We start from the raw sequence: 16,643 nt of genomic DNA on the forward strand, positions 1-16,643 counted from the left end.
ACAATTACAAAGACAAAACAACTCCGTCCAGTGTAACTATTTAAGTTTTACTACTTGAAAACTTAGTACCCTTACATGTTTCAATCCTTACGGATCATCTTCAGAGGGAACATCAATACTTATTTGGAAACCACTATCACAATAGGTGTTCTGAGTGCTAAATTACATACACACACATTGCCTGGAATACACAATATACACAAAATCCAATTTTTCACAATCACAACTGCTTTCCTGGTATTAAAGTTTTTAATTTAATAGTCGCACTGGATGGAGTTATTTTGTCTTTGGAATAATATAATGTTCAAGGTTGAATAATTCTTCTCACCATTTGCCTCAGCTTCAGTTCATTTTAGGATAATGCTGTATATGCACACTATTTCTTTCAAATCATAGTAGAGGCTTAACAAGTGTAATTCTTAAACAGTGGAAGTTACAACCGTAGCATACAGGCTGGAAATCAGAAATAATGACATCTGTTTAGTGTAAAGGTCTTCAGTCACATTATGCCCTGAAGATTTTTTTTAATATAGTAACCCTTTTACTGAGCACCAGAAATGCCGTGATCTAATCAAGGAATGATAAAAATGACTTGAAATTGAACGTTAGTTAACCATTTGTTAACCTTTAATGAAACAGTTTTCATGCTGTCAAAAGTTCATTGACTTCACAAAATAATTACATATCAGATAGTGGCTTATTTATTTCATTTCTTCAGACAACATAGAAAAAAAAAAGTAAATGGTTTAGTAATTACTAACATATTTGTTTTTAGTTTGTGATATAAAATAAAGTGCTTTAACAACTGAGGTATGTAATTTATTGTAATGTAATATTAAAACACATATAGGATGACTTTTTCTGTGAATATATCTTATTTGCGAAGTTTATAAGGTGTTTACATTAATCAGGAACTTTAAACCACCTTTCAGAATTTTTCAAATATTTTCTTGTTTCATATATTAAATTCATCTGATTACACAACATAAGGTTATGCAAATAATTTAAATAATGATGTATATTTATAATTTTAATGAACCAAAACTGAAGATATTAATACAAATTTAATACAAATTTGACTTTTAAAAATCTGCATGAATTGGTGAAAGTATTACTTGTGTATGATATAACTTTTTAAAGCACAGTGGCAACTGTTATGCATCCACTGTTTTAACATTAAAGAATTCTGAATTTTGCGTGCAGAACATACTTATGACTTATGTATGATTTTCAGAATAAATAACAATTATTTATCTACACAAGAGACTCTCCATTATCCATGCATGGATTATCCTCTATTTGGACTATCCACAGGACTTCTAGTGCCTCTTAATTGTTGATTATAGGTTCCTGAAATGATTTAAGGGTTTCCTATTTCATCTCGTTCAGTGATGGTTTATTATGATTTGCAGTAGACTATACAAATTATGAACTTTATAATTTATTATTTTATTGCTTTTCATATCGGTATGCCACCACCAAACAAGGGCTGCTCTCTTCTGTTAGGAAGATATTTGTCTTACTGCATAGTGACCAGGAGAATAGCAACTAAGTTTCAGTAGTGCTTTTCAGGGTTGAATTCAGCATGGATGGTGGGTATGTCGAGATTATTGATTTTCCTTATTCTTATTATCCGACCTATTCTATGATTACCACATACAATCAAAATGTCACTGTATAGAATTAACCAGTTGGTGTTTGTAATGAAGATGTGTTGTGTTTTCTGTGAGTTAAGAATCAAGATTTTAAATATTATTTAGCTGATTTCCAGGCTTCAAAGTGTTAACACTATTTCATTGTACAAATTTACCACCTTACTTTCTGCAGAGTCCCGCTCCAACTCAATGGGTGCAGTGTTCATGACGTGTGGTTATTCTGCCATCAATGAGCGTGAAACCAAAGACCTAGCCTCTCTCAAAGCATCTTCTCGTTCTGCAACATTCACAGCACCTTCCATCATAAAAACTACAACTGCTGTTACTGGTACTCTTTCAAGAACTGGAACACTTTTATGCAAATCTCCTTCTTCACTTAGTGATTCAAATGAACCATTAATATTACCATTACCTCCTTTACCATGTTCTGCTACAATGCTTATCCCTGCCTTTCCAAGAGCTCCTACCCCTGCCCCTGTCTCAGCCAGTGATACCACAACAGATGTAACAGCGCCTCTTTCAAGTCACAGGGGCAGTTTTGCAGACAGTGAAGTGAATCCAGTGCTTAGCAACGTTTTTGAGGGGAGTGATGAAGATGAAGCAGTAGGAACAAATATACCAGTAGGGTTACCATCCACATCACAGTCAGATGGGAATCTGTGTGTGCGGGCAAGACAGGTAGTCTTATTAGAAAAGGAACGACAGCAGAAGCAAGACCAAGATCACAGTCACCATCATCAGCATCACCATCGCCACAATCACACTTACCATGGGCAGCAGCAGCACCAATGTTGTGCGAGGTTTGGTAGTGGAGACAGTGGTATTGGCAGTGGAAAACATCGTCTACACAGTAACTCCTGTGTTCTAGTATAAACATGTGCATGTATTCACTAGAAATATCATGACATCTAAACTAAACTACAGTAGTTTTATTACATGATGACAAGGCAATTTTCAAAGTAACCCTTTCCAGGATATAATGTTGAAAATGCAATAATACATCAATGAAATTAAGTGAAATAATCTGTTGTACTGCATTTTATTTTAGAACATAGCCTTTTGTTTGTTTTTGTTTTATTTGCAATTTACAAGTACATTTGATAATATTCAACTCTTGTAATAATAATTTGTGAATCTGTTGTTGGTGACAAATGATGATGTCCAATCTGAAATGTCCAGCATTTCCAACATACGAGTATATCATCTACTCATATATTGTCTTATATCGAATGTTTCATATATAAGTTAAACTGATCATTGCAAGCATTATACATCAGAAATGAAGATGATATCAGCATTCTTGAACATTGCAACTGGCAGATTCATTTTTGACACACATAACTGAGGACAGAAATGGATATTAAGAACTAAGTGAATGCTCAGAGAGTCACATGTGGTCACTAGAAAAGTCTTGGGAAATGACCCGCACATATTTGTAAAAGAGGTTCATTAAAGTTCAGATTAAGATTATGGACCTGTGGGGGTGTGATAGGTGGATAGGTACCAACATTTTATATAAATCTGATTTCTCTATCCTTTACTCTGAAGATTGAGGCAGCAGGTTCCATCTAAGTGTTGGTACATATCTATGGATCTACATGGCGTCACATTCCAGAAGAAAGTAATCCACATTGTCACTGTACAGAGAACCTTGAACCTCACATGTATGTATAATGCTTCTTTAAATGTATTGCTTTTATAAAGTACAGGATGTAAAGCTGACTTTAAATTGTTACCTAATTTGTTAAGTAGGGCAGAGACTTACATCTCTAACCATATTTACCAGTACAAATGTTTGTTTTTGTATGTGATCTATAAACACTTTGGAACTAAGTTTATTTTAGGTCTCCTTCTGGATCCAAGATGATTGTAATGTGAAAATTAGCTCACATTAAATTCAGATTAGGGATTTTTTACATGTAATAGTGATAATAACACAGTTGTGACCTCTGAAAGCACTAGAAATAGCATTTTTAAAACATAAATGTGGAAGTAGATAAATGGCATCTGTTCCCATATAGAACCATTTTCAGCCTTTGACATAACTGAATTGATGAGGTAGGGGCATTTTACCCACATAAATATAACATATTCCTGAAGAAGAAATGAAACTGAGAGTGCTTAAGAGCAATGCATTGAGCAGAATTCTATCTTCTGCAGTATAATGTCATGTAGTCACTTGAAGTTTTGGAGGAACATGTCTCCTCTCTCTTCAGAAGACAGTAAGTGAAGCAAAAACAGCATGAAGCAAACAGCAAGCAAATCAGCGTTTGAGAGGACTATGCCGCCTCCTTCTTCAGGATTGAAGAGTAAGCCAATCAGAGCTTACTTGCTGGTTGCCTGTTTCATGTTGGGATTTTGCTTGGCTTACTCTTTAACCCTGAAGATGGAGGTTACATGTTCCTCTGAATCATTAATTGACTTTCACTTAACTACATAGCATTTTATCCCAGAAGAGATGTCAGAACCTGAAATTCCACACAGTGTACTGAGTATTTCATTTAGATTGAAGAGAGATAATGTGAAAGATGTATTAGGGATACTTGCCAATTAGAAGCTGCAGAATATTTACTCTTCACTTAAGAGTATTAGGATGAGTGATGAAAAAAGAGGGAAATGGACGTACAGTAAAGAAATAAATGCACGCAAGGATTTAAACACTCAGGTCTGTAGACATATCTGAATAGGAAGATTTATATTTCCTTGATACCATTATTTTTCCAAGCTGTATATGCATAATTTCTTCCTGTTCCTTCAAGGCTTTGACGTATGTATGACTGTGGCCTAGCTCAGATAGTTAGACACTGGCTTCTTATCTCAGATGCCTGGGTTCAGTCTCAGATGACTTCGTTTGAGATTTGTGGTGGATGCAGTGGCGTTACATTAGGTATTTCTTGGAATTCCTTCAGTTTTCCCATGCTAATTGTCACTCCCATTGCTACATTCTTATCTCTCACCATCTTGTGAAATACCAAGTACTCTGACCAGACACAGCACATTGTTATCTCCTCTGTCCCTAATTTTGGGGCTTCATTTCTGACCCAGCACTTGGCTGGTTACGGAGTAAAGGAGTTATTCACACATAAAAATGCTAACATTTACAGTGGTCATATATATGAACTTTGTTGGCTAGGGGACATTTCATATTAGACATGTGATACAGAAATATTCTTTTATTCATCATGTAAGTCTCTGTGTTACGCCTGTAATGCAGTTGCTTACATGAAAAGTACCATTTTCTGAGACATGGTGCTGTGTAGTTTGGTAGTTTAACAGCATTTCAGAAGAATGTACTGCCTCCATTTTCAGGGACATTGAGTAAGCTAAGCAAGCCGAGTGACCTGTAGTCACTATTCAAACCCATTATTATTGTCATTGTTGTGTGTGTGCATGTGTGTGTGTGTGTGTGTGTGTGTGTGCATGTGTGTGTTTGCATGCTTACAAATTAGTAGGTTTGGCAGTATGTCACTAAGTACTTCATTCTCGGGAGTACCGAGTTTTTGGAATTTATTATCTAGCATTCTGAAAGAACAGAATATTTTGGAAACAATTCCAGAATACACTACCATCCAAATCTTTTAGAACTGACATGCTTTACTCTTCTTCAGAATGTGTAAATGCCATCCTACAGGAAACTGCATAACAGTGTTTTCCAATATGAGATTAAAAGAGTATAGAAAAAGACATTGCCACCCCTGCACCTCATTGTTTTAAATATGTCAACCTCCTTTAACTTTCCTTCCTCCCTGTCCCAGGAAAATTCTGGTGCAGGTAATCCAGTGGTTAATTTGTCTGTATTAGTGTTTTGGAAGAACCTGTTGGCTCCATTTTCAGGGTAGAGTAGATAGAGGTAACATTTTCCTCTGAAACATTGGTATCTACTGAAATATAGGGCATCACATCTCAGAAAACTGTTATCTTAATACTCACTACCATGAGAACCTTAAATCGCATACATAGAAAGATTTTGTTCATAATTAAGAAAACTATTTAATTTTCTGATATACTGGATTTTTGGACTTTATTCATCGTCCTGGTTTTTTAAGATAACTAATAAAAACACGATGTTTCAGAAACTGGATGTTTCCTTCACCTGAGGACGGAAACAGATCCAGTTTCCGAAACGTCGTGTTTTTATTAGTTATCTTAAAAACCAGGACGATGGATAAAGTCCAAAAATCCAATATATCAGTGTGTTATACACCATCGTCAGAATCCTATAATAACTACTATTTAATTTTGTTCACTGTTAGCCTGGAGTACTTTTAATCATTTTTCACTATTCAATGTTAAGATGAATCTTGTTTCAGGGCTGTGGCATAATCAAAATAATGACATGCAAGTTTTGTCAGTCTGATGTCATGAAAGAGAACTGGAATAGTGTACCAGTCCACTTTAGGCACTGGTTTTCAGGAGAGCAGCTAATTTTAAAATATTATGGAATTCACTATTTGAAGAATGTGAATCCAACAGCTGAGATACAGATATACAGGGCCATTAAAAATGATTATACAAAATAATTCTTAACTTTTTTTGGACTTTATTCATCGTCCTGGTTTTTTAAGATAACTAATAAAAACACGATGTTTCAGAAACTGGATGTTTCCTTCACCTGAGGACGGAAACAGATCCAGTTTCCGAAACGTCGTGTTTTTATTAGTTATCTTAAAAACCAGGACGATGGATAAAGTCCAAAAATCCAATATATCAGTGTGTTATACACCATCATCAGAATCCTATAGTAACTACTATTTAATTTTGTTCACTGTTGGCCTGGAGTACTTTTAATCATTTTTCACTATTCAATGTTAAGATGAATCTTGTTTCAGGGCTGTGGCATAATCAAAATAATGACATGCAAGTTTTGTCAGTCTGATGTCATGAAAGAGAACTGGAATAGTGTACCAGTCCACTTTAGGCACTGGTTTTCAGGAGAGCAGCTAATTTTAAAATATTATGGAATTCACTATTTGAAGAATGTGAATCCAACAGCTGAGATACAGATATACAGGGCCATTAAAAATGATTATACAAAATAATTCTTAACTTTTATCTGTCTTCCATCCTTCTGTCTCTTCATTGAGGAGGTTCATACATGGTTAAGAATTCGGTATTTTTTTAGTATTGCAGTGAGCCCTTGTGTATGTCTGCTTCTCATCAGTCTCTTTGAATTTTATTTAAACTTAATCTAAATATAATTCCATAATGTTTAGTGATCCAACATGTCTTCTGTAACCTACACATAATTTGCAAGAAGTCTTCAGTAATTTGATGGATATGAATAGAATTGTTCATGTTACAGATACTGTTAGTTCCTCAGAACTCTAGCTGTGGTAGAGGGGTCATACCATCTCTTGTGGAGCTGGGGGAGCAGTCTTATCATTACATCAGCGTGGGTACTACCAGTTTGGAATGTAGCATCTTGGAGTGTGGTCAGGTGTATAGTACAGAGTGGGTGCAGGAACTTGCTTTTTGTGAAGATGCATTGTGAAGGGAGGGGAGGTCACAGAAAAGTGGGGATAGGCTCGGCGAATGCAGCAGTTGCGGAAGTTTCTGTCTAATACCCCACAGTAGGAAACATGAGGTGGACGAGTGAGCAGCGTGCGTTAGCTGTTGAAGCCTATTGTTAAACAGCCATTCCTACATGGCGGTGCAGTGTGCACTCCATACTCACTTCAGAATTAAGCCCAGGAGTGTGGTAATCATCAGGATGACAACGGACCATTATGACGCCAGAAAATGTGGAGGCAGTTCAACAGTCGATTTTGAGATGTCCAAGATGCTCCACTCGCAAACATGCAGTCGCCCTAGACATATCCGATCATTCAATGTGCCGAATTCTTCACGAACATCTTCATTTCCATCCATATGAGATGGTCGTTGTGCAAGAATTGTCACCATGTGATTTCCAGAACCGAATAACTGTGTGCGAATGTTATTGGAAACTTTACCCCCTGACACACTTGTTTTCTTTAATGATGAGGCACATTTTCACCTATCCGGATATGTCAGCAAGCAGAATATGCGCTATTGGAGTGGTAACAATTCCAGAGAGCTCCATGAGAGGCCACGTCACAGTGATAAGGTGACAGTATGGTGTGTGTTGTTGAGAGTTAGAGTTACTGGCCCTTATTCTTTTGAAGAAGACAATCATACAGTTACTGTCAATACACAGTGGTATGTGGTCATGATTAAAAACTTTTTCGAACCAGCTCTTGAAGAAATGCATCTAGGAAATGTCTGGTTCCAACAGGATGGTGCCACGGCCCACACAGCCCGAGCTTCGATGACAGTTTTGAGGGCGAAGTTCCCTGGATGGCTCATCTCACTTTTAGGTGACATCCTGTGGGCAGCGCACTCACCTGATCTAACGCCCTATGATTTTTTTTTATGGGGATACCTCAAGGCAGAGGTTTTTAAACATCGCCCCACAAAACTGCTTCAGCTGAAGAATGTTCTTCGGCAGGAAGTAGCCCAAATTCCGGTGCACATGTTGGAACGTGCAGAAGGGAACTTCAGAAAACGGTTGCATCAGTGCATAGAGAACGGTGGCCACCGCCTTCAAGATATTTTGTTTGAAACTGCATGATTTATAACTTTAAAGTATGTTCTTTCATTAGCTAAACATAAATTTTTGTCTATCAGCAATAATTTTTCTTTTATTCGCCTTCAAAAAGGGAAGTTTCTGGGCCCCACCCTGTACATTGTGTATCTACTCCTGGTCTCTGTAGGCAATATTTTCTGCTCGGGGAGTAGCTCTGAACATCACCACAGCAAGTGTACAGCTTCTTGTGCTTCACAACAGTGTTTACCTTTCCACGTGGCTAAAGTTACGAGGCACTAGCTATATGTCTGAATTCTTCACAGTTTTATAAAAGAATCTCTGTCTTTAAACATTTTGTGTTGCATTGTTTAGATGTCTATATAATTTTTTCAAACAAATTAATTTATTGTTTAAGCAAATGTTTGGTTCTAATTGCTGTTAAGAATGATAATAATTTAATTGTACCTGTGATTTACATCAGTGCTACTCATGCAATTTTAATAAATTATTAGACACTACAGAGACAGTCACATGTGTGAAACGAATTGGTAACAATCCATATAAGGAATATTAATTTCGAATTAATTATTTTATTATTCTCAGTTCATATAGTGACAAGAGCTCTAAATTATTCAATCTTTTTTCATGTGACATTATTTTTTTCTGTAATTTATTATTTAAGTTTGTTAATTTGCTGATCTGTAAGATTGTACTATTTCATACCTCACAGAACAAAAGGATGAGTTCTTGGAATTATATAAGTATGAAAACATTAATATTACTTTCATACACTTTTGCCTTTGGTATTGATTTTAGTGTATAGTGAGAAAATTATTATAGTGACATTGTGCAAATGTGTTTGTCTTGCCAGTATGTCTCATAAGTGTATCGTGAAACAAATAATGCAAAGACAAATGAAAGTATCTTTAGAAATATCTTTCATCACTGACTTGATCTTAAGGACCACACATTACTGATGATTTTTTTAGAGAATAGTTGGTGTACAGTATTATCTTTTGTGGTTATCATATATGGAAATTTTTAATATCATATTGAGCTAATAATTACAAGGAATAAGTACACTGCATAATTGCTACTTTCAGAATCAGGTTACATGCTCTATTTCTTACATTATTCATAGCTCCCAGTCCTGTTTTCCAAGTGGTTACTACAGAATGATCAATCATTTTTCAGAAGTGATTGACAAGGATAAAATACATAAAGTGAATTATCACATGTAATTTATAGACGTCTTCCATTAGTACACAGTGTCAGAACCCAGTAGGAAGTGCCACTTCCAAAAAACAAATAATGTGTATGCATTTTAGAAAAGGTAAATACATTGCAGTTCATTTAAAACACCACACAATATATGAGTACAACTGCTTTTATAAAATCTTACTCTGAATTAATACTGATCAAAATGTTCTTTTAATGAGTGGTTTTTTAAAACATCTGTCAGATCTTTTTTCTTCAGAAGATGTCGACAGGAGAGAAAATTTCCCTAGTACATAGGCCTACTCTGTTGCCTTGTAAGCTTTAATCAATTGATTCAGTACAGAAGTATTGCTGGCAATACTCTAAATGACATGAGTGTTAAATTCCACATGGAAACCATTGATTAAGTAGTTGAGTAATGACACTGAAATCTGTCCTTCCAAAAGGAAATCACATATCTACAAATTTAATTATGTTTTTACCCATTTAATTTCCATATAATATTCTACATGCTGGCATTGTTATTGTTATTGATGACCTGAAAATATTTAAAAATGACCTATAAAATGACCGAAAAAATCCAGAAAAATGACCTAAAGGAGAAAGAGAAAGAACACTTCGCTTCCATATTACCTATAAATCAGAAAACATACGAAGAAAAATTCCCTAAAATAGCCAAAGATGACAAGAAATACCCTTAAATTCCAAAAATTTACCAAAAAATTACCTATAAAATTTACATCTCTGTAACCAGCAGCTCATATCTGAGATTTATATATTTAAGAGCATCCCATAGGATACAAGGAAAAAAAGATGACATGTCATCGAAGGTCTCTGTTGTGTGATAATGAATGTTTCAGGATCTAAAATGACTAAATAAGGAAATTTACATGACCATTTGTTTTAGGGTTGCATATTAATAAATATTGGCTCGAAGGAACATAGGAATAAATGTCTTCTCAGGCCTGATCTTTCTGCAGCACTGGCATAAAATAAATTACGGAGTAAGTTAAAGTATGATTTTTAAGTTAATGTCATTAGGCTGAAACAGTTAACTCCTTCATTCATACAACTACACATGGCAAGCCAGCATGAAGAGGTAACAGAGAATCATTTGGTCCAGGATTCTGTTACCTGGACAATTCACATGTCTGAAAGTGTATCAGGATATGCTAAATGATATTTATGTATATTCCATGTGGAATTCTAAATGTTATGTTTTAAATGTTTAAATGTTCAAATGTTCAGTATTTTAATTAACTGTACAGAGATAATGTGCTATAAATGTTGTTAGGTAGTATTTATTTTTATGGATGACAATATGTTCTTGACTCTATTGTAGATCTTCTACTTGTTTAGCCTCTCTTTATTGATCACATAATGACCAATGACTCTATTTTCAAATACTCACATATTGTAATGTTGTTATTGAGCATAAAGTTACCCATACTGACTGTGGATTGTTTATTTCATGTACACTCCATTCGTTTGTTGTACTTACTGCTATTGTTTCAGATAAGCTGCATTCATATGAACAAATTCATCTCAGCGTGCATCTGAAGTTAGAGACACAGTTCCTAGGTATCAGTGTTAAAAACAAAGGATTGTAGTATTTTGTAATTCTTTCTGTGCTATTCAGTAGTGGAGGAATAAGGAGAATAAGTAGACATTTCTTTTTAATTTGGCTATTTAAACAACATTTTCACTAACGGGATGTATATCATCAGTGACAGAATGATTAATGAATGGGATCAGATGGTGGAATGAGAATTGGCAGGGGAAACTGAAGTAATTGCAGGAAATACACCATATTGTCCACCACAAATCCCACATGACCTGACCTGGGATCGAAGTTGGGCTGCAATGGCTGAAATCCAGCAAATAAACACCTGCAGCTTTAGACAACATGGAGTCAAAACTCATATACATTTTAGTGGTATTTAAAATAAAGATATTAGGTGATACATTTGTATCAAGATCAAAGGAATGAGGAGTGTGAAAGTCTATTGTGAAGCCAAGATTCTCAAAGGCATAGTTCAGATTTACAATACAAGAACCTTCCAAACTGTGCCTCAGATTTACAATGTATGAACCAAATTCCTAACTTGTCCAGAATGTCATCAGGATCTTTGCAAATACTAATACTAACTGCGTCTTGCATATATTTTGTGAAGTTTACCCCTGTAATGATAGCTCTTATAAAGGAAGTGGGCATGGAAGAGAATATTTTATGACATTGTCACAGAGTGCTGCAATTGCTGTGGTAACTGTGTGGAAAATGATGGTTAAAATTCAGCGGAGTGATATTGCACATACTACCTTATGTGATCTTGACAGATCTTAGCTCTCTACTATCCTAAAATAAATATTTCAGAAAAATTATTTCAAATATAAACAGTTAGTTTTAATCCATGATAAAGTTTTTAAAAGAAAATCCATACATTGCATTTCTGCTTCTAGATACCATACAGTTATTTTCTTGAAGTTACACTCTACGATATTTTATTTAGAGGGATTATTTTTCGCTTAGTGGGGGGTGGAGTCCAACTGGGTCCACTCAGCACGGCGGCCACTGATTGGTTAATGTAGCCTGCCCCGGGTGATTATGATGGAGAATTTGGTGGAATGAAGATTGGCAGGAGAAACCGAAGTACTTGGAGAAAATCCGCCTCAGCGCCACTTTGTCCACCACAAATCCCATTTGACCAGACCCGGGATCGAACCCGGGCCGCCGCAGTGGGAAGTCAGCAACTAACTGCTTGAGCTATGGCGCCGCCCATTTAGAGGGATGGTCTCCACAGATTTCAATAAAGGTAAAGTTGCCATTGTGCTTCATTAATGATGTACCATGACAAGAAAATGTATGGGGTTGTGGAGGTATACTTCCATCATTCCTCACTTCGGCATCATAAATTGTGGTTTTATCAAAAACACCATCAAAGCCGTTTTCGCGAAAATCACAATTTCGTAGCTGGAGGCCATTGCAAAAGGCTCCAATTTTTCGAACTGGAATGTTTTTATTTACCAGGTACAGTCCTATGATGGATAAACTTCGAAATATCCAATATCAATAGAATCCGTCAGGCCATTTGGGGGCTAGCATGGGGCACATACAAACAGACGGAATTCTAGCAACCATATATTCATATTCTGGGTTATCTGGTATGGTTTCAGGTAACTTAAATTTTCAGAATGAATTCAGACCCAATCAAATGGGGGCGGACGGAATTGTTTCGAACTTTGCCACAAAGGGAACTTGCACCTGCTCTCACTGTTTCTTCGCTTATGGATTTTCTTATTTTTCCTTCTACCCTGAAGATTGAGGTGATACGTTCATCCGAAACGTCGATTAACACCACATCTACACGGTGCCACATCCCAGAAGACTGTTTTCTTCAAGATTGTACAGGTTGATATAAGTTACGAAGCAACCACAAATTACAGTATTTCATGTGCCATCATGACATGACGTGCAATGTGTTATGGTTGGAACACAGCAGGTAAATATTTTTCCCATAGGTTTTATCTGAATTAGGTTCTTTCAGACTAAAACACAGACGTACGCGGACATACATTTGAAAAAAAAAAACGAGTTTAATTGAGGACGTTTGCTGTACCGCAGTAAGGGTGGTGAGGGCCTTATTCTTTGTTTTGTTTTGCAGTGCAAATGCAAGGATAAAGGAAATCAGATTTTCTATCAGCTTAAGCAGCTTAAGTGCCAGTAAGTTCACGTATAATCAAAAATGTTTTAGTACATGTGTCAGATTGCTGTAACGACATCAGAATGTCGTGCCAGCAGAAAAAGTGACCGGTTATGATATCGTAAGGTTGTAAGGTAATTACTTTATGGGGAGTGAGTATAATTTAGAAGTTTGAATTGCTAACATGAAAGTTAAGTTTTCATTTTCGGTTTTGCTTACAGTGATGAAACATCCAGATTTTAATTTGACTTTCATCATTCAGACTATCCGCACCATAGCTCAAGCGGTTAGTCGCTGGCTTCCCACAGCGGCGGCCCGGGTTCGATCCCGGCTCTGGTCAAGTGGGGATTTGTGGTGGAAAAAGTGCCACTGGGGCAGGTTTTCTCCGAGTACTTCGGTTTCCCCTGCCAATGTTCATTCCACCAATCGCTCCACAATCACCTTCACCTTTCATCTGGGGCTGGTACAGTAGGCCAGAAGTGGCCGCAGTACAAGGGACTTAGTCACACCCCACTAGCAATAAAAAAAATCATTCACACTATATAGTACAGAGATTTGTTTATAAAGTTTGCACATATTCATTAACCACAAAAAATTACAGTAACTGTAGTAACAAATGCTTGAGATTAATCAGACTATAAGTTCAACCTTTTAGGGTTGCAAAGTGCCTACATGGAGTGCTTAGCTATTTTACAAAGTTATATACACTTTTAAGATTCTGGACACTGAGTTTTGTTGCTTTAGAAAATTATATAAAATTTTCTTAAATCCCCAATTTTTTCTCACAAAACTTTCTGATCTTATTACATTTGGAGCTTACTGAAACAATGCACAGCATTCCATTATGTTTTTAAAACTAAACACAATATGCATGAATAGAGTGAGACAGCTGTAGTTCATCAGTCCACTCTTTCTGTTCTTCTGCCACAACGTTCAGATAGTACTGTGTGCACATTGTTTTTCGAGAGAAACACGAAGTGAGGTACTTATTTTGGCTTATTTTGGACTTCATCCATCGTCTGGTATGTAGGGTAGGGAGGGTAATTGAGACTAGCTCTTTCTAACGGGCCCAACTGAGTAGGTTTATCGTTCCCCACCAACCTGAAGACAGAGACAGATCCAGTCTCCGAAACGTCGTGGTCTTTTGTCTTTTACATACCAGACAATGGATGAAGTCCAAAATAAACCAAAAGAAGTACAGTATACACCATCATCAGAATCCTTTCAAGTATAACTGAGTGAGGTATTTGGCTTGTATCCTCCAGCTATGCAAGTCCTGTTGTGGAACCCATGCATGACAGATCTGGTGTATATATGCCAAAATTAATAGTTCGCCCAGCCCATTCCTGTGTTTTCATTGCATCAGTGAGATATAATTTTTCTGGGATAGTTTCTACATTCTCTTGTCTTACCCTTAGAATTTAAGCACACAATGAAATTTTTGGGCAGCATGTGCATTTCCCTCAATCCAAATCTGTTTGAGTAAGAAAAAGAACTGTCCTAGTACTTATATCCTGACATTGAAAGAAACCGAATCGGAATGTTCAAACCAACAAATTATTAAAGTCTGAGGTCAAAGTTAATATTGAAATTTGTGAAAGTGAAGTGTTATTATGCTACAGTTGTTTTCAAATCCTAAAATAAAAATTTGTTCTTGATTCTGAATACTACATGTCTAAAGAGGAAGTCAGATATTGAATTGAATTGAAAGATAGATTTTGAGATTCTCAATTGTATCAGGATTTTATTACAGCATTTTAACAGTTAAGACTGGATGATGTCCCTAATTAACTGTCTGAATTTTCCTATGATATACTTAAAGGTAAAGGCAGAATTTGCTTCAATTTCCTTTAAAGAAGCTACTACCCTCAATTGATAGATAATGATGCTATAATATGTGTTCACAACAGGATTCAGGCATTATATTGTATCATAAGAAGCAAGAGTGATTCAAAGTATTCAGTAATAAATTAAATGGAGATATGAACTAGTGTAAAAAATAGAAATACTTTTATAAAACACAAATTTTATTAAAATATGTAGATGCAAATATTCACTTCTTAGTTACATTTTGCATAACATAGAAGAGTTCAAGCAGGAATCATAAACACTGCATATCTACGGTGAACACATACTTAGAGTTATGAAGAATAAAGGCAGTGTTGTTCCTATGAAATGCAGGGATAAATTTGATTGCATTTAGTTACATTTTTACACATTAAGTTGCACATATCGAGTAAACAAAATTATGTTACTAAAGTAAAGATACATTTACTCTTGGAGATAAAATTATACACAGTTTAGATCTCAGAGTTATGTAGAGTTCCGCCATCTTATCCCCAGGGAAAACCCATATGCATTTTTTGGATTAAAGTTCATGTAATCAGCACATTCTCCTCCTCCTGGGAATCTAAAAGGATTGTCAAATTCATAGCCAGAACTTTATTGATTGAGCTGTCATATTTCAAAATAGTACTGGTAAGTAAAAATACTGTCAGATTTGCATGTATTACATAAAAGAAGTGGAATTGTATGACAGCTTATGTTCTTGGAGTTCTGTCTTCTGCTTGTTACCTGCTTCATGCTGTTTTCCTGCTTGGCTTATTTTTCAGCCTTTATTAAGGGATACTGTTATTCAGTAGAAGATTGTCTCAATGAAGAATTCTGTAATATTGGATACTGATAAGCATATATATAGAATAGGCTATATTTCTAATAAATTTATACCATAATATGTGGCATTGTCGAGGTTCCAATAGACAACTACTTAGGAAAGTTTGCGGGCCCTGAAAAGGGCCGTTTGTTTCCTTGTAGTAGGCCAATTCTTACGGCCGTTCAGCTGGCCTCTCTGGCCGGTGATGTAGTGCTGCATGTGCCGGTAAGGTGTGGTTTCTGGAGTTACGGCAGCGGCGTGAGTTGCCTGGTCGCAGAGCAGGGTCACTGGAGACTTGCAGCAACTACGTCGGTTGCCTGGTCACAGAGCGTGGTCACTGGAGACTTGCAGCAACTATGTCGGTTGCCTGGTCGCAGAGCATGGTCGCTGGAGACTTGCGGCAACTATGTCGGTTGCCTGGTCACAGAGCAGGGTCACTGGAGACTTGCAGCAACTATGTCGGTTGCCTGGTCGCAGAGCGTGGTCACTGGAGACTTGCGGCAACTATGTCGGTTGCCTGGTCGCAGAGCGTGGTCACTGGAGACTTGCAGCAACTACGTCGGTTGCCTGGTCACAGAGCGTGGTCACTGGAGACTTGCAGCAACTATGTCGGTTGCCTGGTCGCTGGAGACTTGCGGCAATGTGATATTGACCTAGGAGTGACTGTTGTCTGTTAGACTGGCGAAACAGCGTGTAAGTATGTGGGATTTCCCACAATCATTAATGTATTTTGATAATAATATGGATGGACATTTCCTATATCACTTTATTTTGATCTTACTTACTTATTTACTTACTTACTCACTTACTCATGGAGCTGAGACCTTCTGGAGGAGCCGCCAATTATGCTGCTACTCAAGAATTTCCCATCA

The 16,643-nt window shown here is 36.5% G+C and overlaps 1 protein-coding gene across 3 annotated transcripts in view; it reads left to right on the forward strand.

The window, feature by feature from the left end:
• Positions 1-5,705, forward strand: part of LOC111874847 (soluble guanylate cyclase 88E) — a 153,603-nt gene extending 147,898 nt beyond the window's left edge. For 2 of the 3 annotated variants that reach the window (XM_023870687.2, XM_023870690.2), the window contains one exon: positions 1,828-5,705. In XM_023870687.2, coding sequence (XP_023726455.1) covers positions 1,828-2,528 — 701 coding nt within the window. In that variant the 3' untranslated portion in view covers positions 2,529-5,705. The remainder of the gene's footprint in view (positions 1-1,827) is intronic. The other variant, XM_023870688.2, reaches the window with a different exon arrangement.
• Positions 5,706-16,643: the final 10,938 nt, after the last annotated feature.

Source organism: Cryptotermes secundus, unplaced genomic scaffold, assembly GCF_002891405.2.
Source record: "Cryptotermes secundus unplaced genomic scaffold, Csec_1.0 scaffold160, whole genome shotgun sequence".
Lineage (NCBI taxonomy): Eukaryota > Metazoa > Arthropoda > Insecta > Blattodea > Kalotermitidae > Cryptotermes > Cryptotermes secundus.